Genomic DNA, 26,595 nt, shown 5'->3' on the forward strand with positions numbered 1-26,595 from the left:
GCTAAATATTACAGTACTAAGGCTTATATGGATAAGAACATAAGAAGTTGCCTCCACTGGGTCAGACCAGAGGTCCATCCCGCCCAGCGGTCCGCTCCCGCGGTGGCCCATCAGGTCTGCGACCTGTGAAGTGGTTTCTGACCACTTCTATAACCTACCTCAAGTTCTATCTATACCCCTCTATCCCCTTATCCTCCAGGAACCTATCCAAACCTACTTTGAACCCCTGTACAGAGTTCTGGCTTATCACCTCCTCCGGAAGCTTGTTCCATGTGTCCACCACCCTCTGCGTAAAAAAGAATTTTCTAGCATTTGTTCTAAACCTGTCCCTTTTCAACTTCTCCGAGTGACCCCTAGTGCTTGTGGCTCCCCACAGTTTGAAGAATCTGTCCTTGTTCACTTTCTCTATGCCCTTTAGGATTTTGAAGGTTTCTATCATGTCCCCTCTAAGTCTCCTCTTCTCCAGGGAGAACAGCCCCAGCATTTTTAACCTGTCAGCGTATGAAAAATTTTCCATACCTTTTATCAGTTTAGTCGGGGGACGGTGACGGGGCGGTGAATGGGATGGCAGGGGCGGTGAAAGGGATGGCGGTGACGGGGCGGTGCAGAGGATGGTGGGCCGGGGACGGGGCGGTGACGGGGACAGATTTTTTCCCCGTGTCATTCTCTAGTTACAGCTGCCATTTTGGTTGAATCTGAAAATGCCTGTGAAGTTCAGCAGGAAGATTGAATTTCTATTCTACTAGATTCTACCCGTTATTGGTCTTTATGTTAGTTAGATGTTTAGTGTTACTTTGTATTAGTTCACTTTTTTGAGTAGGAGTTGTTATGCTGCCATTTTGGCTAAGACGTTGATGCACATAATAATTCAGTATGGATTTGAAATTCTGATCAAATCTAGTACATTCTGTCAACTAATAATAGTTCTAATCTAGAACATTCTGTCAATCAATAGAAGTTCACATTAATCTAACTTTCAAAGTTCTGCTGCCATATTTCTAATCGAGTACATTCTGTCAACTAGTAGAATTTCTGAACCTAGTACATTCTGTTGACTAATAGAAGTTCATTTTAGTCAGACTTTCAAAGTTCATTACAATTCTTCTGTCGTATTTGGCTAAAAGCGTAACTGCACATGTAATCCGGTATCGAGTTTGAATTTCTAGTCTAGTACGTTCTGCCTGTTAATAGTATTTCATATTGTTAGACTTATAAAATTAAGATAATTGTACTTATCAAGTGGACTCGGTTGCGCTGAACAGCAGCGCGCCGTTCACGCTGCAGGCTTTTATCTGTTCCCCGGCTGGTTCGGGGGAAGACGGGCTCAGAGTTACATAACTTGTCCCATTGTCTTCAACCCTCACCCCCCCCAATAACTCTTAGTTTGTCTCGCTCATGAAGAGAGGGGTGGGAGTGCTAATTGTTCTTAACTATCAGATTTGTCCAGCAAATTAATCTAACCATGTGATGGGCTTCCCAGTCTTGTGAATTGGCCAGGCTTCTGTCAAGCTGGCTTGGTCTGTCGAGACAAGGGGAGGTTTTCCTGAACGATGTCGGCCATGAACTCATTCAAAGTATTAGCATCTAAAGCAAGAGTGTCAAATTTCGGTCCTCGAGGGCCGCAATCCAGTCAGGTTTTTCAGGATTTCCCCAATGAATATGCATGAGATCTATTAGCATACAATGAAAGCAGTGCATGCAAATAGATCTGCATATTCATTAAGGAAATCCTGAAAACCCGACTGGATTGCGGCCCTGGAGGACCGACATTTGACACCCCTGATCTAAAGAGTGAATATAATGCGAGACTTAACAATGAGAGAGCCAATCCAGCTCCTGCAAATAGCCAGCAAGTTGCAGATCCTGAGCTACTGAGCTAGTAGCTTATACAAGTGGGAACCCCAAGAAATTCAACTCAGCAAGGGGTCCTGGGCCCAGAATCTCCTAAAATTAGCCACCTCCCTTGCTGGTGAGGATCCGATAGCACTTCCAGTTGAAGGCCACCTTCTCTGGTCTGGCATCCAGAAATCTCCAAGCCCTGCAACCAGCAGCAGTGTCCCCGAGCTGCCACCAGCTGCAGAGCTTAGAGAGTTCTAGCTAATGGACTGAAGGAAGAAGTCTTCAGCTGCCAGGGCTTTGGGATACCCCATCTGCTTAGTTATTTCTATTTTGCAGAGAGAACATAAGAATTGCTGCTGCTGGGTCAGACCAGTGGTCCATCGTGCCCAGCAGTCCGCTTATGCGGCGGCCCCGAGGTCAAAGACTATAGCCTGCTCCTCTTCCTCTTGATCAGCGGGTTACTCAGCCCCTTTCTCTTTAATTCCTCTGTTTACTCCCAGGGCCATCATGACCGATTTCACAGGAAAGCTTGTAGCCCTCCTCCTTCTCTACCTATTAGGCACGAGAAACTGGATCTCCAAAGCCTTATCATTTTAACTTATCCCAACCTACTTCACATGAGGTAGAATCACTGGGCCTGAAAAATTACTTCGCCCCCCCCCCATATCCTCCATGACTGCATGGAAACAGGTCCATTCCCAATCGCCGTGGTCAATGCCACCCGACACTCCTCTAGACCACTGCACAAAAGAAAATGACTCCTAAAAAACTTACAATGTTCTGAACCCTCAACACCCTCAGAACACCTCACTATTTCTGGTGCATACCTGAACATTCGCTTGGTCAGGAACAAAGCTCAATTGGTCAAAGATTGGCTAGAAGAAACCCACCTAGACATCCTACTTTTAACTGAAACATGGCTTATTTCCAATCAGGACGCTATCATAGGTGATTTACTACCTTCAAATTACAAAATAATTCCTCTATCAAGAAACTCTAAAAGAGGAGGTGGTTTAGCAATAATCCTCCGAGACCACTTTCAATTTCAAACACTCGACTCTAAACTTACCAATGAATTGGAAATTCTCACCTGCAAAATATCCAAAGAGGACTGTAAAGATAACTTGTTCCTTACAGTATTCTACACCCCCCCCTCTAACAAATGGAACCTAGCTAAAGAAGATCTCTACGAATTCCTCCTCACTAACTCAGTAGCCAGGCACCTACAATCTCCTCGCCGACAATGTCAACCTACACCTCGAACAGGAAGAAAATTCTAATGTCGCAGATCTGCTTTCCTTCCTCTCATCTCTACGCTTCTCCAAACCACCTCCGACAAAAACCCACAAGAAAGGTCACCACTTAGATCTGATCACATTTTTTTCCAATGCCCCAACTAGCCCCAGTGTAAGTCTTAAAGGTGAAACCTGGGCTAACACCACCTGGTCAGACCACCTTCTATGTAATTTTAAATTACACTGGCTAAAAACAAAACAAAAAGGAAACCAAGGAACAATCACAAAGACAAAATGATATAGACAAGAGGACAACTAAACCCAGTGGAATTCTGGGTACACTATAGCTTAACATCCATCCCTGACTTAAACCCAGATTTCATCCCAGGATGGACAAATTTCAGCAATCAGGTACTGGATGAAATCGCGCCATTAAAAATACGTTAAAAAAGCCACCGATCATCAGCCAGCTGGTATGATGCCAACCTATCAGCATTAAAATGAGAAGTACGTAAATTAGAAAGAATTTGGTGCAAAACAGGTAAAGATAAAGACAGATATACTTGGCGATTAAAAGTTAAAGAGTACAAAAGAATGATTAAAGAAAAGTGTTTCAACTATTACTCTCAAACAATCAACTCTCCTTCACTGAACAGGAAAGAACTCTTCAGAATAGTCAATTCCCTATTTGACATTGAACTACATAAACGTTCCCATGCAGATCTCCCACCCTCTGCTGCAAACCTAGCCAACTACTTCGCTAAAAAAATTTGTAATTTGAAAACGTGAAAAGACAGGCTGAACATAATAAGAGAACTGGAATTTAATCAGTGAAGTCCCCCATGGGAGGGGCCTTGGGATGACAGAGTGTCTGCAGCCACTTGAGCCTTCAAAAAAGAATTGCCGAAAGCTTTTACCCCGGAGAAAGATGAAGGCAGAGAGACAGGGAGCCGGTAAGATAAGAGATGCTTTTGCAGAGTGAAAGTTGGATAACTTTTGGGAGTAGAAGGTGAATTGCTCTGGACACTTTACAAGTAAGTGGGAGTTAGGAGTAAAAGGAGTCCTAAGAGCTTTAGTGAATCCAATGCAAAATTTGGACTTCTGTGACAGATAATACGAATGTTCAAATTAGCTTTAACATACTTTACTAAAAAGTATGGTTAAAAAAAATATAAAAAAATACTTCGACCCACTATCCTTCAGAATATTGGTACAATCACTGATTTTATCCACCCTGGACTACTGTAACATTGTCTACTTGGGAATACCTAAAAAAAATGTGAGAAAACTGAGAATAGTTCAAAATACGGCCGTCTAATATTTGGACTAAAGAAGAGCAATCATGTTAGTCCATTCTACAAACTCCTTCATTGGTTACCAATTGAAGCACGAATTCTATTCAAATTCTCCTGCCTCTGCTATAAACTAATCTGGGGACTGGCCCCCAGCTACCTACTACCTCACTTCGAATTCCACTCCTCTATTAGGCCTACCAGAAACCGTAACCTCTTTACCTACCCAAATATCATAGGCTGTAGATATCGCACCTTCTTTGATAGAACATTCAAATTCCAAGCAGGTAGACTGCAAACTTGGACAGGCTACTTCACTGATGCCGCCAGAGAATCATATAGTATCTTTAGGAAAGAACTAAAAACCACCTTGTTTAAGAAATTTATAACCTAACCAGACTTCTCCCCTAAAATTGGAGCCTCCTCCCATCCCAAGGAGTCCATCTACCCTCTTCTGCCAAAATTTCTATCTTTAATTGTTACCAGTTTTTCCCACTGGCACCCGTCCTTCGTTCAAATGTACCAAGTTAACAACTTACTTCTCATCAACATCTTATGTTATCTTTTTCACCTTTCGCAGTCTTGCACCTTTGTAACTCAAAGCGCAATCTCCTTTCTCTTCTCCTACTTATGCTCTGAATATCGTCGACTGTATAATGCTACTCATTGTGAAACCGTGTAATACACAGACCCTGTAACTCTCCTGTTACTATCACTAGATGTTCAATGCTATACTCTGTAATTCGCTGTCTGTACAGTTTCTCTTCATTGTAAACTGCCTAGAAGTCGCAAGATTGTTGGCGGTATATAAGAATAAAGTTATTATTATTATTATATATTGCTTTGTGTGCACAGGAGTGGAAGGAAATTTCTGAGTATTTTACTAAGGGGCATTATTGTTCATAATTACACGCAGAAATTTGGGTGAGCTTCCAATTTCTACACTTTTGAGACGCTTCACTTCTGGCAGCAATTCTTGGCGAATTGTTGTTACCTTCAATTTTTGCGGTATATTTTATACCTTATTTACCATGGACCCCTGACGAAGGCATGTTGTCCGAAACTCGGACTGTGTCGGGTCCCTTGGTTGGTAAAAAGGTTTTATATCACTGCATTTTAATTTGGTACAATAAATTTTGCCTGCATCTTGTACACTGTCTGTAGTTTTTGCTTGTTTTTCCAATTTCTACATGCAATTTAACTGAATAATGAACCAATCAGTGGCCAGTAATTTGGGCAACAATTAGAATTTATGTGTGTTTCTTGCTAGGGTATAACAACACGTGCCTATATTCTTGTGAGTGGATCTGAAAAGGGGGCTTGTCCATGGAAAAGGCATAGGTGGGTCATGAGTTTTGCATAACTTTGTACGCACTGTTACAGAATTCACCTCATCTGTGCCTAGTTTAAGGACATATAACACAGGAGATTCAAATCCACAAACGCAAGGAGTGGAAATGTCCAAAACAGACTGGTGGACTCGGATCCTTTATTTCATCACACAAGTAACTCAATGACTCGTACTGAATGCTGGAGCACGTGGAATTGACTGTGCTCCAGCATTCAGTACGAAGCTTCCAATTTTCCATAGTTTTGTCTTTATGTGGACCACTCTCTTTCTATCAACCACGTGATTTGTCAGACTCCTGAGGCAAGCCATCTTGGCTGAAACATGTACATGTGTGATGAAATAAAGGATGTTTGTGAAATACATCCGAGTCGATTTTGGACATTTCCACTCCTTGACTTCCTAATTTAAGGATGGCATTTACACCAGGTCTCTTCCTGGTAGCGGGGACTCTGATATCAAGGGCTTATTCGCCTCTCCTAAGCCCAGCTGACTTGATTTGCTCGATTCTCCCTCCTCCTTTCCTGGGCACATAACAAAGCGATTTAAAAAGGAACATATTGCTGCCCTAAAGCATTCTCTTCTTGGCAGTGTCTGTGTTCTCTGCTCTATGCAACAAAAGAACAGGAGATGCTACCCTCCATAGGCGTCGGTAACAGGGAAGGCCACAGGGTCGCTGGCTTTAGCTCTCTCGTCCACCCTTCTCCCGGTGTTATGTTTAATTTTATGCAATACGATTGCCATTGATGGACTTCTCAAAAGCGCATTATGAAACTACGAGAGCTTCGGCTATTTCCATCATAGGAGTAACGCTGTGGAACAAATTCACTGGACCGCAAAGAGCTCTGACTGATATTCAGCAGTTTAAGAAAATGCTCAAGACTACACTTTTTATAGAAGCATTCCAATGAAAGATGTTTTCAGCCTAATTCTGGTTTCAGGATTAATGTATTGTGAAGAGTTGTGAACCAACTGTTTACATGGAATGATCTGTAATCTTTGATGTTTGTGCAAGTCTTGGAATAGGCAGTTGAGAAATGTTTTTAAATAAATATACCACCTAAGTGGTTTATATTCAGGTACTCAAGCCTTTGTCCCTAGCTGTCCTGATGGGCTGATCCTCTATCTAATGTACCTGGGTGCAACTGGGGATTAAGGAACTTGCCCAGGGTCACAAGGAGCAGTATGGGATTTGAACCCACAACTAGAGAATGACACGGGGAAAAATTCTGTCACATCACGTCCCCGGACCACCATCCTCTGCATCGCCCCGTCCCTGTCTCTGCCGTCCCCTTCACTGCCCCGTCACTGTCCCCTCTGTCTCTTTCACCGCCCCATCACCATCCCCGTCTTCTCCTCTCCATCCCCCCATCCCCAGGACCCTTCACGCGGTCCAGCAGCTCCCTCCCGCCAGCCAGCCGTGCATTTCCCTCCCTCCCTCCTTTTCCCTTACCTTTTCTTCTTGAAACTGGCGATTTCTATAAGGCTACGAGCTGTATTACAGCCGGAGCCTTGAAGTTGCGTCGGGTTGCCTGCTAGAAAAGTCTCCTCCAATGCAACCGGAAACAAGAAGTTGCGTCAGAGGAGACTTTTTCCAGCAGGCAACGCGACGTGACTTCAAGGCTCTGGCTGTAATACAGCTTGTAGCCTTATAGAAATCGCCAGTTTCAAGAAAAAAAGGTAAGGGAAAAGGAGGGAGGGAGGGAGATGCATGAACGGCCGGCGGGAGAGAGTGGGCTGCCGGATCGAACGCTCATCACCACGCGTTCACTACTTGTTCACCGCCCCATGCTACCATTCACCGCTCCACAGGGCGGTGAATGGCCTTGTCCCTGAACTCGTGGTGACCTTTTTTTTTGGTCATCATTTTGGCGAGTAACAACCACCGTGTCATTCTCTACACACAACCTCAGGGTACTGAAGCTGTAGGCGCCACACAGCCACCGCGCAGCGTCAAACTGTAACCCTGCCCCAGAACCCTTCATTCTACCACCGGGGGCAGGCACGCTCGTGGCCGCCACGTGGCGGCTGCTGAAGATTGAAAACTAAAGCGCTGGAAGGAAGTGGGTGGGGGATTCGGGAGCTTGTAAGAGGTCATGCATTAGGGCGGAGTTCCTGGTCCCACCCCCAAACATAGCACCGTTCCGCTGCCTATGCTGCCCTCCCAGGTAGACAGGCAAGAAAACCAGTGAAATCAAACTGCAGTGGTCAGTCTTTTGATTATATCTATTAAGACTCGACACATACGTGTATCGGCCAAACGACCTGCTTCAGGAGTCTAAAAACATAATGAACATAAACATACTTAAAATACATTTAGCACAAAATCAATAATGTTATGCAACTTTAATATTTTTTTTTTTACATTTTGGTGTATCACTTAGTTAAACCACAGGTGTATAAAATTAAAGAAGAAAATGAAAATAAGAATAAAATTGAATATAAATGCAACACTTAGAGCTCCTTTTACGAAAGTGCGACAATGCTAGATACTAACACCTCCATAGAGCTGGCGTTGGTATTTTCCGTGTAGCATGGGGTTAGCGCGCGGGGCGTTGTATAGTGCACTTTCGTAAAAGGAACCCTTAAACATTACTTTTCATGAAAGCCTTTGGAAACATCAAACTCATGACATGAGTAACACAAATATTCTTTTAAAATTCCATTGCTTAACATACAAACCCTCTACGCAAACGTACAGGGCTATGTTTTAAGAAGAGCAAAGATGGTCGACAAGGTGCCAGATTTTAAGAAAAGATGGGATTGGCATGTGGGATCTCTTCATGGAGGTAGTTAGGGGGTGGGCCGTTAGCGTGGGCAGACTAGATGGGCCGTGGCCCTTTTCTGCCGTCATTTTCTATGTTTCTAAGGTGGAGGAGTAGTTCTCTGGGTAAAGACCAATCTTCAAGCGACTGAAATGCAGGAGGCCTGGGGAAAGGAAGAAGCAATATGGATTGCTTTGAAAAAAACAACAACAGAAGGTGGAACTTCTATCTTCATGGGTGTCGTCTACAGACCTCTGACTCAATTGCAGCAAATTGATAAAGTTCTTGTTGCAGATGTCCAAACATTGAGAAAGAAAGGGAAGGTGCAATTGCTGGGTGATTTCCACCTGCTGGATGCAGACTGGAAAGTTCTGTCTACAGAATCAGAAAGAAATAGGGAGATCGTGGATGCCTTTCAAGGGGCTCTGCTCAGACAATTGGTGAAGGAATTGACGAGGGAAAAAGCAATATCACATCTGGTGTTCACAAATGGGGAAAGTGTCTCTAATGTCTGAGTGGGTGCCCACTTGGGCGGTAGTGATCATCAAATGGTTTGGTTTGATATAACAACTGACGTGGAAGGCAGCCACACAAAACTCAAAGTCTTAGATTTCAAACTTGTGATGGGGTAGAGTTGCTACCAGCCCAATCACCTTAAAGAGAGAGCTGCATGAAGAAGTCCTATGCTGGGTATAGGCTTTTCCCCGCAGGCCATACGAAACAGCCTCATTTGCATTTGGAGTCAAGCAGGAAAAGATCTCACACTGATAGAAATAGGAGCCTGCAGACAAGACCCAGATCCCAGAAAGCTCTGCCCTTTGAGAGAGAGTTATTGGCAAAAGGAACTAATAAGAGCAACTCTTAGGGGGCTATATGCTGACACCTGCCTAAGCCCCAGTAAGCTTAAACCCACCTTTTAGCAGTATCTGAAGTGGGGGTCACTTGAATCTTATGCCAAGCCCTAATCCTCAGCATGCTAGACTACTGCAACTTCATTTACATATCAGGTCTAAAGAAACACTTCAACAGACTCTGGACGATTCAGCACAAAGCTGTGCACTTTATCTTCGGCCTAAAACTGACAATGTCACGCCTTAGTACAAGCACCTGTACTGGCTCCCGATCGAGGCCCGCTCATTATTCAAACTGGGTTGTTTCATGTGAAAACTACATGACAGAAGTATTAGAGTTTAACCGCACCCCCCCACCCCCCTTTTGCACTCCAACTCCATTTTTGCCTACCTCTCCCTGCAAGGAAAACCTAAAAAAGCTTACGTGACTAAACTACTATCCTATTAAGCAGCTCATCTCCGTCGAGAACTACTCACCATTATAGGATCTTCTTCGTCATACATGAATTTCAGGTGAAAATTGAAAACATACTTGTTCAACAAATTCCTATTAGAGCATTAAACCATGTGCCCTTTGTGCATGTTTCACACATCAAGGCAATGGAAAAAGCTCTTACTACCTGCCCCTCCTCCTACTCACCTCTCTCGCCACCTTCTTTTGTGTCTCCGCTAGAGAATGACACGGGGAAAAAATTTGTCCCCGTCACCGCCCCGTCCCCGGCCCACCATCCTCTGCACCGCCCCGTCACCGCCATTCCCTTCACCGCCCCGTCACCGCCACTGCCATCCCTTTCACCGCTCCGTCACCGCCACTGCTACCCCATTCACCGCCCCGTCATCGTCACCGCAGCATACATTTATTCTTTCTCTGAGGTCTCCCTTTCCTGCTTTTCTTGAGCAATGCAATTTACCTTTTGTTCCATGTCAGGCAGTGATATATGAATCTCGTTTTGTGGAAGGTTTGCTGACTTAAGGCTTTACCGAAAAGGAGCAAGGTGTGTATTAGAGGGAAGAGAACAGATGACTCGTGGTTCTAATTACCAGGCCCCCTCCGCAATAACATTGCACATGGATATGAAATGATCCTTTTTCCAGTGCAGAAATGAACAAAAGGCTGTTACTGCATGATCTGCATAGTACTGTCCATTTAACAGACTGCAAAAAAATGATTGGGTCCTGATTTTCCTATGGTAATTCAGGATTTTTGCAATTAAATAAAGGATTAAATATCTCCTAAAGGTGGTGGGAAAGCATCAGGGCCAAGCATTTGCAGGTTACCGAAAATGGCTGATTTCCTGGTCTGGGAATGGCACTGCTGTGTGTTCCATTCGAGCCCCCTGTGGGCATGTCATTGCATAGTGAGCATATTTCAATATACTAAGGGTATGATGCACAAAGCTCCATCAATTCCAGTTAAAAATGCTGGGTTGGGAGCGATTTCCTTTTACCAGGCTATGCTCACACAACTAGCATGCTGTTTGTACGGTAAAAGAGGAGAGGGGCTGTGCCTTGTACTTGCTTAGCAGAGCAATCGCTAGGCACAGCTCCTCTTCCTGATCAGCTGATCACAGCTCTTGAGCCGGCAGGGGATGCCGCGAATCAAATGAGGAGCCAGTATATTGGGGGGCGGAGTCAATGCGGCAACGTGCAAGTCGGGTAGAGAGTTGGAGGAGACAGACCACATGGCGGAGACAAACATGGCCGCCGGAAAAAAAATCAAACACCCGGTCCCGAACCAAAGACACACGGTGAAGACAAGGTAAATAGCGGTACTTAGAAGGGGGTACATTGGCCTGCGGGGACAAATCTTTTCACCGTTTTTGCGGGCGGTGAAAACTTTTGTCCCCGTGTCTGCGGCGATTTGGCTATGGAGTCTCCATAACCCGCAGCCAAACCGCCACCACGCCGCGGCTCCCTGCGGGGATCGCTCCCCGTGTCATTCTCTAGTCTCCGCATCTATCTGCATTGGTATTCGAAAGCTACTTGAGTTCTTCTCGTATTATCACACCATAATTGTATTTTATCTGACCCTGTCATGATCCTAGTATCCTGACCTCTCATATATGGTCTTCTACTTAATTCCTGTTAACCTAATCAAACTTTACAGTGTATTGTGGTATGCAAATAAAATTTTATGTTATATCAACCCCAACCCTGGTCCTCCCAACCAACTCCCACCCTATTTGTGTGAATCACACCAAACTTATTTCTGTCCCCCTCCTTCCCTCCTCATCCCTGCCTGTCTCTAAACTAAACTAAACTAAACCTTAAGTTTATATACCGCATCATCTCCACAGATGTGGAGCTCGGCACGGTTTACAAGAACTTAAATATAGGAAGAGAAGGAAAAGGTTTACATGAACTTATATATAGTAAGAGAAGAATAAGGGTAGGGGTTGTGTACAGGGGAAGAGAGAATTACATTTTAGTGAAAAGCCAAGTTTTCAGTTGCTTACGGAATAATTGGAGGGAGCCCAGGTTCAGCAGCGGGATAGTAAAGTTGTTCTAAAGACCTGTGATTTTGAAGAGTAGGGATTTTCCCAGTTTACCCGCATAGAGAATACCATGTATAGAGGAGAAGGATAGTTTATATCTTTGGGCAGGTCTGGTGGAGTCAGGACTCGAGGAGTTATAAGATAGTGGGATTAGGGGAGGAAGGATGCCATGAATGATTTTAAAAGCCAAGCAGGAGCATTTGAAATGGATTCTGGAAATCACTGAGAGCCAGTGAAGTTTGGCCAGGAGTGGGGAGACATGGTCAGATTTGCGTTTTGCGAAGATCAACTTGGCCGCAGTGTTCTGGATTAGCTCGAGTCTTTGAAGACTTTTTATTTGTTAGGCTTAAGTAAATGGCATTACAGTAGTCTAGTTTGGAGAGGATGATGGATTGGACAAGGACGGCAAAATGTTGTTGGCGAAAGTAGGATCTTACTTTCCTCAGCATGTGGAGGCTGAAAAAGCATGATTTTGCCAAGGAGTTGAGATGGTCATTGAGGGAGAGGGAAGAATTGATAATGATGCCAAGGACCTTGCTTGAGAACTCAAGCTTCAGTGCAGCGCCTGAAGGTAGTGTGAAGAGGGTGGGCAGGTGTTCTAATTTTGGGCCGAGACAGATTAATTTTGGTTTAGATTCATTCAATTTCATCTGTACCAGGAGTGGAGTCTCATTATGCAAGCTGTAATGTTCTCGTGGAGGTTGGTGAGGTTCTGGTCTGTCCCAAGAAGGACAAGGATGTCATCAGCATATGTGTAGATTATTTCAAGGGGGGATAATTGGAGGAGTTTCAGGGAGGACATATAGATGTTAAAGAGAATAGGGGAAAGGGGTGATCCCTGAGGGACACCGCAAGATGGTGTCCCAGGAACGGTGCCATTTGTGTGCCAATATGCCCTGTGAAATGCCCGCTCTGTCTCCAATCAGCTTGCCTCCATACATGATCGTTCCATCTGCTTTCTCTACAATATTGCTAAAATCATACCCTTCCTTTCTGATCACACTCCTAAGACCCTCATCACCTCTTGCCTAGACTACTGCAACCTGCTTCTCATGGGCCTTCTCCCCTTCAAACTCTTCAGAACTCTGCTGCATGACTCATATTTCGCCAATGTCGTTATACCCACATTACCCCCTCTCTTCAAGTCACTTCATTGGCTCCCTATCCGTTTCCACATACAGTTCAAACTCCTCTTATTGACTTACAAGTGTATTTGCTCCGCAGCTCCTCGGTATCTCTCCTCTCTCCCCACACTCCGCCCATCGGGTAAGTCTCTCTTATCTGTACCCTTCTCCTCTACGGCCAACCACACTCCGTCCCTTCTTCTTTGCTGCACCGTATGCCTGGAACAAACTGCCTGGCTGTATTCATATCCAGACTCAAAGCCCACTTCTTTGAAGCTGCTTTCAATTCCAAACTCCAACTCACCTGCTAAGCACCAATATCTATCTTATCTGTAATTCCCCCACCTGAACACCATGTATCGATGCACCTTCTTTTCCAGTTTGTCTGTCTTGACTAGATTGTAGGCTCTTTTGGGCAGGGACTGTCTCTTCTATGTTTTGATGTACAGTGCTATGTATGTCTAGTAGCCCTTTAGAGGTGATTAATAATAGTAGAAGCTGTCAGAATGCTCAGTGATATCACAATGCATCTGGGTCACACTTGGAATTCTTGATGACATCATAATGCAACTGTATATGGTTCCCTCACCTGACCACCAGGTATTGACACACCTTATTGTCCAGTTTATATGCCTTGACTAGACTGTAAGCTCTTTTGAGCAGGGACTGTCTCTTCTCTGTTTTGATGTACAGTGTTGCACTTGTCTAGTAGCATTATGGAAATTATTATTAATAGTAGTAGAAGCTGTCTGAATGCTCAGTGACATCACAATGCATCTGGGTCTCACTCAGTATTCTTGATGACATCATAATACAGCTGTTTATAGTTCCCCCACCTGAGCAGAGTTTGTGTGTCTTGACTAGATTGTAAGCTCTTTTGGGCAGGGACTGTCTCTTCTCTGTTTTGATGTACAGCAGTGCATATAGCACTATAGAAATGATAAGTCTAGGAGTCTCAGTTGGTGCAAATCCTTGAGTCTAAAAGTCAGGTGCATGTAACTGCACATGCCCCGTCAGAGAAATTCCCTTTCTAAGTCTTCTTGGTATTGCCTTGGAGAACAGCATGGGGACAGAATGCCCACCGGGTCTTGGGTACCTGTGGATTTGGCGGCTGCATTTTGCTTTTGCCAAGACCTTTGTCTCTGCTTTCAGTTATTAGCGTCACTGTGTTATCAGTGCTGTATGCACATTTCTGCACCTTGCAAACTACCTCTCGGATTGGACCCTATTAATGTTGTCAAAATAAATCAGATATTCACTATCACTTGGCAGTTAGATGAATCATGGCCTTAAAGATGAGACAGAAGGCAGATGAGGAATGCAGTGGTACCGTGACTGATTGTAGATAATTGCAACTTTAAGCCATCTTCAAGGTTTTCGTAGCTACTTCTTTCATCATGTAGGTCTTTTAGTGAATTTTCCTCCCAATGTATCAAAAAGACAAATTATTGCTTAAGGTGCAAAGCCTCAGAACATAGTAGTGATAATGCTGAGTGAAGCTTTTATCAGTTACTACATGAAAAGGGTTTGTCTCTCCTGTTGATGACTTTTTAGAGTTGAAGGGTCTGTCTCCTCTGTGAATTGTTTGATAAACTTTTAAATTTGTACGCTGAGTGAAGCTTTTATTACACTCAAAATGGTTCGACTCCCACATGGATCATTTGGCGAAATTTTAGATCTGCAGGCGTGTGAAGCTTTTTTTAAATTCGGTGCATGTAAATGGCTTGTCTCCCTTGTGAATTCTATGTGGAGTTTTTAGACTTGAAAGCAGAATGAAGCTTTTATTACACTCAGGACAGTTAAATGGTTAGTTTCCTGTGTGGGTCTTTTGGTGACGTTTTAGAGAGGAAAGCCAAAAGAAACTTTTATTACACTCAGTACACGTAAGTCGAGCCTCTTTAGCATGACTACGTTTGTGTAGTTCGAGCTCTGAAAACAAGGGGAAGCTCTTCTCACATTTATTACAACTAAAACTGATACCCCTATTAAATACAGTACATACCAATTCTTTCTGGTCTTTGTTTCCTTTCCCCTGGTGGAGTTTAGAAGTTATTGGATCACTTTTATTAAACTCGGTACATGAATGTGGCCTGTCTCCCTTGTGGATCCTATGGTGAAATTTCAGATTTGAAAGCCGAGTGAAGCTTTTATTACACTCCGTACATGTGAATGCTTTGACTCCTGTGTGACTCTTCTGGTGAGTTTTTAGAGTTGAAAGCTGAGTAAAACTTTTATTACACTCAGTACATGTATATGGTTTGGCTCCTGTGTGGATCCTCTGATGACATTTTAGGCCTGAAACCCGAGTGAAGCTTTTATTACACTCAGTACACGTAAATGCTTTGTCTTCCGTGTGGATATTCTGGTGTCTTTTTAAATCAGAAAGCTGAGTGAAGCCTTGATTATACTCGGTACAGATATATGGTTTATCTCCCGTATGGATCCTATGGTGAAATTTTAGACATGAAAGCTTAGTGAAGCTTTTATTACACTCAGAACATGTAAATGGCTTGTCTCCCGTGTGGATCCTCTGGTGACTTTTTAGATTTGAAAGCTGAGTAAAGCTTTTATTACACTCGGTACATGCATATGGTTTGTCTCCCGTGTGAATCCTCTGGTGATCTTTTAGATTTGAAAGCCGAGAGAAGTTTTTATTACACTCAGTACATGTATATGGTTTGTTTCTCATGTGAATCCTCTCGTGAACTTTTAGATTTGAAAGCCGAGAGAAGCTTTTATTACACTCAGTACACGTATATGGTTTGTCTCTCATGTGGATCATCTGGTGAATTTTTAGATTTGAAAGCAGAATAAACATTTTATTACACTCAGTACATGTATATGGTTTGGCTCCCATGTGGATCCTCTGGTGAATTTTGAGTTCTGAAAGCCGAGTGAAGCTTTTATTACATTCAGTACAGGTAACTTGAGCCTCGTTAGTGTGACTTCTTTTGTGCATTTCAAGCTCTGAAAACAAGGGGAAGCTCTTATCACACTTATTACAACTAAAACTGAGGCCCTTACTAAATACAGTACCTGCAAATTCTTTCTGGTCTTTTTTTTCTTTCCCCTTTTCCTGGTGAAGTTTAGACGATATTGGATCAGTATTATTTGAGAGGTCTCTCTGCTGCTCAGGGATTTTAATGAGCTCGCTGTCATTTCTCTCAGAGTCAGGGCCTCCGTCCAGCGAGTCCTCTGCAGTGTGTGTCTGATCTGCTGATCCCTGCTGACAATTCCTTGCGTTAACCCTCTCACTTCTCTGGGAAATGTTTGCAAAGACATTGTGTGATTGTCTCTGGATTTGTTCCATTTCTACAGGCGGTTCTCCTTGATTCTTTTCTCTCTCCCTTTCTTGTGTGATCTGCTGATCTGTTAGTTAGAATAAGACAGTATTAATGATGTGTTAGAAGACAAAAATGGGTTCTAGATTGGCATGCAAACATTCATAAGAAACTCCCAAGTACAGAAATGGCAACAAGATTTTTCTATAACTTATGGGGTTCCAGAAATTTGTGGCAACACATCTGCATTAATACTACATCGTTAGGTAATGAATGCAGTTTAGTTTAAATATGTTAAGAAATCATTGAGCCCTATCTTTATGTTTTTCTTCTAGGAGAAATTGATGAATAGCTGGTTACTGCATGCTTCTTTGCTCCTTCAGAAAGAACTTGTGAAAGAGACAAAAACTGTCTCACTTCAAGAAAGCGTAGGACAGGCCCGTGGGATCTCTTGGGAAGAGGAGGAGATATTTCTCCCCTTCACCTTTGAGTCTCACAATGCCACTTTTGCATTCTTCCTATCTAATCTAATCTAATCTAATCTAAATCTTGGGTTTATATACCGCATCATCTCCAACAGGTGGAGCTCGACACGGTTTACATGGTTAGGAAGCAACGGAACTCCAGTGGGTTTATAAAAGTAAGTAAGAGAGAGGTTAGGTGTGATAATAATAGGGAGGGGACGGGTTACATTTTGGAGAAGAGCCAAGTCTTCAGAAGCTTACGGAATGGTAGAAGGGGGCTCAAGTTGCGGAGAGGGGAAGGGAGACTATTCCAGAGCTGAGCGATTCTGAAGTGGAGGGAGGACCCGAGTTTACCGACGAGGGAGATACCCTTTGAGGAGGGGAAGGATAGTTTTAATTTTTGCGTGGATCTGGTGGAGAGTGGATTTGAGGAATTCCAGGATAGAGGAATAAGAGGTGGAAGGATGCCGTGGAGCATCTTGAAGGTTAAGCAGGCACATTTAAAATGGACCCTGGAGATGACAGGAAGCCAGTGCAGCTTGGACAGGAGTGGAGAGGCATGGTCAAATTTGTTTTTTGAGAAGATAAGTTTGGCCGCGGTGTTCTGGATTAGTTGGAGTCTGTGGAGGCTTTTCTTTGTTAAGCTAAGGTAGATGGAATTGCAATAGTCCAATCTGGAGAGGATGATGGACTGTACGAGCACGGCAAAGTGTTTTTGGTGGAAGCAGGACCTCACTTTCCTCAGCATGTGAAGGCTGTGAAAGCATGTTTTTATCAGGGAGTTGAGGTGGTCGTTGAAGGATAGCGAGGAATCTATGGTGATGCCCAGAACTTTGCTAGAGAACTCTAGTTGTAGAGAGGTGCCTGTGGGCAGTGGGATGGAGGTGGGTAAATGATCAAGTTTGGGGCCAAGCCAGAGTAGTTTGGTTTTGGATTCATTTAGTTTCATTTGTACAGCAAGAGCCCAGGATTGAAGTTTGGCTATGCATGAAGAGATGTTTGCTGCGAGATTGGTGAGGTTTGTGTCGGTCTCGAGGAGGATCAGGATATCGTCAGCGTAAGTGTAGAGAATTTCTAGGGGGGAAAGGTGTAGGAGGTTCAGGGAGGACATATAGATGTTGAAGAGGATAGGGGATAGGGGGGAGCCTTGTGGGACTCCACATGTCGGTTTCCACGGGGAAGATGAGGTACCATTCTTGGTGACGATGTAAGAGCGAGAACGTAAGAAATTCGAGAACCAGTCCAGGACCGTGGAGCTGATGCCTATCTCGGAGAGTAGGAGGATTAAAATGTCATGATGGACAACGTTGAAGGCTGCAGAGAGGTCGAATTGGAGTAGAACGGCAAATTTTTTGTGAGAGTGGAGTTGTTGGATCTTCGAGGTTAGGGAGGCCAGGAGGGTTTCAGTACTGTAATTGGGTCTGAAGCCGTATTGATACGGTAGGAGGATAGAGAATCTTTCCAAGTAGGCTGAGAGTTGGGAGGAGACAATGGACTCAAGCAATTTGGTTAGGAGTGGGATGTTTGCTATAGGGCGATAATTGGATGGGATGGAGGGGTCTAGGTCAGCCTTCTTCAGTAGGGGGGTCAATGCAATGTGTCCCATTTCAGGTGAGAAGAGGCCTGATAATAGGGCAGAATTTATGAGTTTGGTGAGAGATGAGATGGCCTGTGTGGGTATTTTCTCAAATAGATAGGATGGAAATGGATCCAAGGTGCAGTTACAAGATTTCAATTTCAGGCAGAGTTTGAGGACCTGCGATTCGGATACTTGCTCAAAGGCAGTCCAGGATCTATTGACTGGGACAGGGGTGATGAGATTTGGAGTGGGATTAGGGGTGGTGAGTACTAGGTAGTTGTAGGAAACTGCGGGAGGGAAGGAGCTTCTTAAGGTGGTGACCTTTCCATTGAAGAAGTTTGCTAGTAGATCGGCTGATGGGGAGGAGGGGAGTATGGAAGGGTTGGTGTTGGGGATTAGGGAGCGCCAGATATTGAACAGCATGCTGTTCTGGTTGTTTGATCTCGAGATCTTGTCACCATAAAAGTTTTTCCTAGCGCTTTTGAGTGCGTTGTTGTAAAATTTAATGTTGACTCTCCAGATTTGTTTGTCTGTGGGGGATTTAGATTTTTTCCAGATGCGTTCCAGGGATCGACATTTTTGTTTTAGTACCCTGTGGTGTGGGAGGTACCAGGGGGCCTTACGGGAGTAGGTGACGGTTTTGGTGGAAAGCGGGGCAAGAGAGTGGTAGGTGGATTCTGAGAGAGTAATCCATTTGTGCCAGTTGGTTACAGAATCTGAAGGCTTAGGCTTGGATGAGAGATTGTCGAGAAATTTGGACCAGAACTGATCACTTGAAATTTTCTTGCGGAAAGTAATGGACTTAGAGGTATGGGGTGAGGTTCCAAGGTGTGACATGAAGATGGGGAGGGAGAAGGTTCCTAGGAAGTGGTCGGACCAGGGGACGTGGTCCCAACGGATGTCATCGATCGAAGTTTTGTAATCCGTGAGATCGAGGAAGCTGATGATGTCTAGTGTGTGGCCTCTATCGTGGGTTGGAGAGGGAGCGGGGGGAGAGAAGCCAAGGGAAGAGAGGAAATTATTGAAATCAGATGCATCCTTGCTGGTGGTGTCATCGAGGTGGAGGTTGATGTCACCGATGATCAGAAGTCTTTGGAACTTAAGGAACGCGTTAGATATGGTCTCGTAAACAAGCTCGGAGGAATTGCTCCAGGGGATGGGCGGGCGATATAATGATAAGATACCCAGTGGGTGAGGATGGAGCTCATCGTTGACTGAGGCTAACATGTATTCGAGTGAGCGATGGCTGCCTTTTTCGAGAAGCTGAACATCAAAGAAGGATTTGTAGAGGAGTGCCAGACCACCTCCTTTTCGGTTTAATCTAGGAGAAAAAAGGCCTTGGTAGCCCAGGGGGCTATCACTGTTATAGCTTTAAAAAAAAAAAAAAAAAGTCTTGTCTCCCCGTTTTAGCATGTCAGCTATTTTTTCTTCCATTAGCATCTTTGCTTTCCTGACTACTCAACCAGCCTCTCTTAACTTTTCCAGATATTTTTGCCTGGCTTCCTCTTTCTATAATCTAACCTATAATTACCTTCTTAGCTACATTTGAGAACCAAAGCAGCCTTCTTTACCCTTTACTTTAACTTACTTTCCTTACAAAATGGTTTGTTGCCCTTACAATCGCTCTTTCAGTTTTGCCCACTGCTTTCCTATTCTTCCAGATGTTCCCATCCAGGCAACAATTCCTTGACGGAATCCATCCGAACAAAGTTATTTTTTTCAAAGTCTAGAACCGTTTTTTTGAATGAGCCCTTCCTATACCTGTCTTAATATTAAACCACACCATGCGGTGTTCACTGGATGCCAGGTGATCATCAGAAATATCATCCCCATTTGTAAGCACTAAGTTCAACCCACCTGCTAAGCACCAATAGCTTATTTATTTCATCCATTTTCTATCCCGTTCTCCCCAATGAGCTCAGAACTAGTTACAGGTTAACATACATAATATACAGGCAACAGGTTACAATTTACCAGTTATCATGCAAGATATTTCAATACAAGATTTTATCCTAAGGCAACACATACTGAGGATCAAGTACCAATATACATATCTTTGTAATCCACCAGCCAAAGGCAAGGGCGTTAGGTGAAGAGGTATGTTTTTATTGATTTCCAAGCTTCTTTATTTTTGATATACTGTTTATCATACAGGTGTCTCAACGGTTAGCAATAAAATATAATTAAAAATTAAAACCGTGTCTAGGCTAAAAGGAGGGAAGCATTTACGTACTGACTTACATGAAACGAGAGGGAAGTGATTAAACACATTGAAGTAGAAAATAAAACAAAAAGGAAGGTCCACCTTAGGGATTAGCGCCCAAGAAAAAGATCTGGGTGTCATCGTAGACAATACGATGAAATCTTCCGCACAATGTGTGGCGGTGGCCACAAAAACAAATAGGATGCTAGGAATTATTAAAAAGGGGATGGTTAACCCGACTAAGAATGTTAGAATGCCCCTGTAGCGTTCCATGGTGCGACCTCATCTGGAGTATTGTGTTCAATTCTGTTCTCCTTATCTCAAGAAAGATATAGTGGCGCTAGAAAAGGTTCAAAGAAGGGCGACCAAGATGGTAAAGGGGTTGAAACTCCTCTTGTATCAGGAAAGACTAAAATGGTTAGGGCTCTTCAGCTTGGAAAAGAGACGGCTGAGGGGAGATAGGATTGAAGTGGAGTAGAACGGGTGCAGGTGGATCGATTTTTCACTCTGTCAAAAATTACAACTAGGGGACACTCGAAGTTACAGGGAAATAGTTAAAAAAATGAAAATCAATAGGAGGAAATTTTTTTTTCACTCAGAGAATAGTTAAGCTCTGGAACACGTTGCCAGAGGATGAGATAAGAGCGGAGAGCGTAGCTGGTTTTAAGAAAGGTTTGGACAAGTTCCTGGAGGAAAAGTCCATAGTCTGTTATTGAGAAAGACATGGGGAAAGCCACTGCTTGCCCTGGATTGGTAGCAGGGAATAGTGCTACTCCTTGGGTTTGAGAATGGGCTACTGGGCTTGATGGACCCAGTAAGGCTATTTTTATGTTCTTAAGTGGTAAGGGGAAATACATTTAGGGAGGGCGGTCTCGCTTAAAAAGAAGCGTTTTGATTTCCAAAAGGGTTCTGCAAAAATAAAGGACGATTTGTCAAGAAGGACAGAGATTAAAGAGAAGAGGCATCTTTAAAAAGAAAGTTTCCTATAGCTCAGGAGTTCTTCAAGAGATCTGATCTGTGGGGAGCAGTTGATTCCAGCGGCTTGGTTTGAAGTAGGAGTAGGAACGTCATTTGGCAATTTACGGTTCTACTTCCCCCACCTGAACACTGTATTGATGCACCTTCTTGTCCAGTTTGTCTGTCTTGACTAGATTGTAAGCTCTTTTGAGCAGGGACTGTTTCTTCTAAGTTTGGATTAGAGAATGGCAGGCGGACAATTTTGTCCTCGTGAGTCCCCTTGAGTCCCCGTGAGTTTTGGCGCTGTCCCTGTCCCATTCCTGTAAGCTCTGCCTTAACTGCACAAGTCTTGAACACTTATGATTTTAAAGCGTTTGAGGCTTGTGCAGGTGAGGAGGACGCGAGGGAATTGCGAAGATCTGCAACATAGAAACATAGAAAAAAGCGGCAGAAAAGGACTATAGCCCACCAAGTCTGCCCATTCCAAGTATCCCCCCCCTGAATTTACTCCCTTAAAGATCCCACAAGAGTATCCCATTTTTTCTTAAAATCCGTCACGCTGCTGGCCTTTATCACCTGGAGTGGGAGTCTGTTCCAATGATCTACCACTCTTTCGGTGAAGAAGTACTTCCTGGAGTCGCCATGAAACTTCCCTCCCCTTTTCAGCGGATGCCCTCTGGTGGTCGAGGGTCCCATGAGCCAGAAGATATCATCTTCTGACTCGATGCGTCCCGTGATGTATTTATAGGTTTCAATCATATCTCCCCGTTCTCTTCTTTCCTCGAGTGAGTACAGTCGCAATTTCTTTAGTCTTTCTTCATACGTGAGATCCTTGAGCCCCATGACCATCCTGGTGGCCGTTCGCTGAACCGACACGATCCTCAGCACGTCCTTTCGGTAGTTTGGTCTCCAAAACTGAACACAGTACTCCAAGTGTGGCCTCACCATGGCTCTGTACAACGGCATCATAACTTCAGGTCTCCTGCTGACGAAACTTCTGCGGATACACCCCAACATTTGTCTTGCCCTGGAGGAAGCCTTCTCCACTTGATTGGCAACTTTCATGTCTTCGCTAATGATCACTCCTAGATCGCGTTCCTCTGTGGTCCTAACCAAGGTCTCACCATTTAGTACATAAGTTCTACGCGGGTTTCTCTTGCCCAAGTGCATTATCTTGCATTTTTTAGCATTGAAGGCTAGCTGCCAAGTAGTTGACCATTGTTCCAGCAGCAAATGAGGTTCAACGTGGATATGTGTAAAGTGATGCATGTCGGTAACAAAAATCTCATGCACGAATACAGGAAGTCCAGGGCGCTACTTGGAGAGACCTCCCAGGAAAGAGATTTGGGAGTTCTGATCGACAAGTCAATGAAGCCGTCCGCGCAATGTGCGGTGGTGGCAAAAAGGGCAAACAGAATGCTAGGAATGATTAAGAAGGGGATCACGAACAGATCGGAGAAGGTTATCATGCCATTGTACCAGGCCATGGCACCCCCCCCCCCCCACCTGGAATACTGCGTCCAGCACAGTTCACCACACTTGAAGAAGGACACAGTACTACTCAAAAGAATCCAAAGAGCAACTAAAATGGTTAAGGGGCTGGAGGAGTTGCCATACAGTAAGAGATTGGAGAAACTGGCCCTCTTCTCCCTTGCAAAGAGGAGACTTAGTGGGGACATGATCGAAACGTTCAAGATACTGAAGGAAATAGACTTAGTAGATAAAAACAGATTGTTCACCCTCTCCAAGGTAGGAAGAACGAGACGGCACTCTCTAAAGCTGAAAGGGGATAGATTCCATACAAACGTACGGAAGTTCTTCTTCACCAATAATAATTTATTTCTTATATACCGCTAAAGCTGTAGTAGTTCGAGGCAATTTACAACAAATAAGGACTGGACAATTAGTGAATATAGGTACAGTCAGAGAAAATAGGTACAATAAAGAAAGGCAGGACAGTCTGCGTAAAGGTTCAATCCATGAATGTAGGTATAACAGAGAGGGGGTTGGAAAGAGAATGGTAGACAACTGGAATGCTCTTCCGGAATCTGTTATAGAGGAAAACACCCTCCAGGGATTCAAGACAAAGTTGGACAAGGCAGGTGAGGCTGGACTCGTTTAGAGCACTGGTCTTTGACCTAAAGGCTGCCGCTTGAGTGGACTGCTGGGCAGGATGGACCACCGGTCCGACCCAGCAGCGGCAATTCTTATGTTCTTATGTGCTTGCAGAAATGGGGCACGGACGGGAAAAGAATTTGTGGGGGATAGGCTGGGAAAATTAGTTCCCGTGGGGATGGGGAAAAATTTGTCCCTGGGTCATTCTCTACTTGTGAGAACAGCATAGAAAATTGAATAAATAAATGGTGTGAACTGTTTCAGCCTTTGATCACCAGAGCTGGTATTGTGATGTCATAATGCCTCATTCCAGCAATGTCTAACAGCCAACCTCATCAGTGGCTTCATTGTCCGATACTTGGCTCACTTCTACTACATTTTGATTTCTAGAGTGGTGCAGTGTAGAGAATGACACGGGGACAGATTTTTCCCCGCCCCCCCCAGGAACTCAATTTCCCTGTCCTGTCCCCAATTCCTGTAAGCTCTGCCTTAACCGCACAAGCCTTGAATGCTTATGATTTTAAAGTGTTTGAGGCTTGTGCAGATGAGGACGGAGCTTGCAGGAATGGGGCAGGGACAGGAAAATAACTCGCTGGAATGGGAAAATGAGTTCTGACGGGGACCGTTTTGTCCCTGTGTCATTCTCTAGTTTGGATATACATCAATGGGTATGTCTAGTATAGAAATGATAAGTAGTAATAGCAGTAGTAAGTCCTCCATGATCCCCATCCCATCCCATGTGGGTTCCATCGCCAACTGCTGGAAAAGTTCTTCTTGTCAAGGTTCCAGGATCTCCTTACTTAAAGAAGACCCCACAATAGGGATACCTAAGGTGATCATACGTCCCGTTATTCGACCGGCCATCCGGTTGTGCGACCCACTGCTTCGGGATGCCAAAAGGTCCCGTTTTCAGGGACAGCGTCCCGAAGCTGTGCGCGGGGACAACGGGACAGGCGATTGCTTCCCCTCCCTCCAGCACCGATTCAAACCCTCGTCCCCCCGCTGCCCCTTGTTCTTGCCACCCAGAAGCCTTCTTCCCGACGTCAATTCTGACATCGGAGAGGAAGTTCCGGACCAGCCAATCTCTGCCTGGCTGGCCCGGAACTTCCTTTCCGACGTCAGAATTGACATCGGGAAGAAGGCTTCTGGGTGGCAAGAAGAAGGTTCAGCGACGGCAGGAAGACGGTGGTTTGAATCGGTGCTGGAGGGAGGGTAGGAGGGAGGCTGGCAGGCAGGGAGGGAGGTAGGCAGGCAGGCTTTGGCGCGGCAGGGAGGGAGGCAGGCAGGCTTCGAGGGAGGGGGTGTGACAAAGGCTAGTAGGCAGTGAGGGGAACAAAGGAAGGAGGCACTGAGGACACTAAGGATATAGGAAGGAGGCACTGGGGGCACTAAGAACACAGGAAGGGGCACTAAGGACATAGGAAGGAGGCACTGGGGGCACTAAGGACATAGGAAGGGGCACTAAGGACATAGGAACGAGGCACTGGGAGCACTAAGGACACAGGAAGGAGGCACTAGGGGCACTAAGGACATGGGAAGAAAGGAGGGAGGGAATAGAAAGGGACAATTGTTGAGCCTGAGTGCAGAAAGAAAGAAAGAATGCACAGTCAGAAGGAAACGCAACCAGAGACTCATGAAATCACCAGACAGCAAAGGTAGGAAAAATGATTTTATTTTCAATTTAGTGATCAAAAGTGTCAGTTTTGAGAATTTATATCTGCTGTCTATATTTTGCACTATATTTGTCTATTTTTCTAGTTACTGAGGTGACATTGCATATTTTAAAGTCATTTGCCTTGACATCTTTGAAACCCCCAAAATATAAATGATAATTAACATTTTCTCAGCGTATAGTTTTTTTAGAATTTTATGGTTACCATTATGAATTAATAAGATATTATGTGTACATGAAAAATGAATGGAAGAAATTGTGGGAGAGATTGGGGCAGGACTAGGGCGGGATTGGGGGGTGGGACGCTCAGTGACATCACAATGCATCTGGGTCACACTCAGTATTCTTGATGACATCATAATACAGCTGTATATGGTTCCCCCACCTGAGCAGAGTTTGTGTGTCTTGACTAGATTGTAAGCTCTTTTGGGCAGGGACTGTCTCTTCTCTGTTTTGATGTACAGCATTGCATATAGCAGTATAGAAATGATAAGTCTAGGAGTCTCAGTTGGTGCAAATCCTTGAGTCTAAAAGTCAGGTGCATGTAACTGCACATGCCCCGTCAGAGAAATTCCCTTTCTAAGTCTTCTTGGTATTGCCTTGGAGAACAGCATGGGGACAGAATGCCCACCAGGTCTTGGGTACCTGTGGATTTGGCGGCTGCATTTTGCTTTTGCCAAGACCTTTGTCTCTGCTTTCAGTTATTAGCTTCACTGTGTTATCAGTGCTGTATGCACATTTCTGCACCTACTTTGCAAATTGGACCCTATTAATGTTGCCAAAATAAATCAGATATTCACTATCACTTGGCAGTTAGATGAATCATGGCCTTAAAGATGAGACAGAAGGCAGATGAGGAATGCAGTGGTACCGTGACTGATTGCAGATAATTGCAACTTTATGCCATCTTCAAGGTTTTCGTAGCTACATATTTTGGGGAAACCCTTGGTACCAAGTTTGTAGCATGTACACAGAACCCCCCCCCCCATACACACACACATAATATATATATTTAACCTCCACATTCTGGAAGTGTGGCCTTGGCTACAATGACAAGTCCATAGAGCTGTCACCGTTTTCTTCTCCACCACCTCCCTCGGAATGCGCTCCTGAGGGAGGTGATCAGGAAAAAAACAGTGACAGAGTTCAAACAAGCGTGGGATAAACACAGAGGATTTCTAATCAGAAAATAATGGGCATATATTGAAGGAACTAAGGCCTAGATTCAATAAACCCACCGATCCGATCCGAGGGCGATCCATGGCCGGGCAACCGATTCACTAAAGAGTCCCCAAGCAAATTATCTGATCGGATGCAGGCCCCACGGATCGCTGTAGAGCGATCGCCGCGCATGCGCAGATCATCCTGGTTGGCT

At 44.4% G+C, this 26,595-nt stretch overlaps 1 protein-coding gene across 1 annotated transcript in view; it reads right to left on the minus strand.

Annotated features, from left to right (window-relative positions):
• Positions 1-13,780: 13,780 nt before the first annotated feature.
• LOC117354627 (zinc finger protein 383-like) overlaps positions 13,781-26,595 on the minus strand; it is a 62,065-nt gene continuing 49,250 nt past the window's right edge. The window contains exon 7 of the mRNA XM_033932434.1: positions 13,781-16,318. Coding sequence (XP_033788325.1) covers positions 14,757-16,318 — 1,562 coding nt within the window. The 3' untranslated portion in view covers positions 13,781-14,756. The remainder of the gene's footprint in view (positions 16,319-26,595) is intronic.

This window comes from Geotrypetes seraphini, chromosome 2 (assembly GCF_902459505.1).
Source record: "Geotrypetes seraphini chromosome 2, aGeoSer1.1, whole genome shotgun sequence".
Classification (NCBI taxonomy): Eukaryota; Metazoa; Chordata; class Amphibia; order Gymnophiona; family Dermophiidae; genus Geotrypetes; species Geotrypetes seraphini.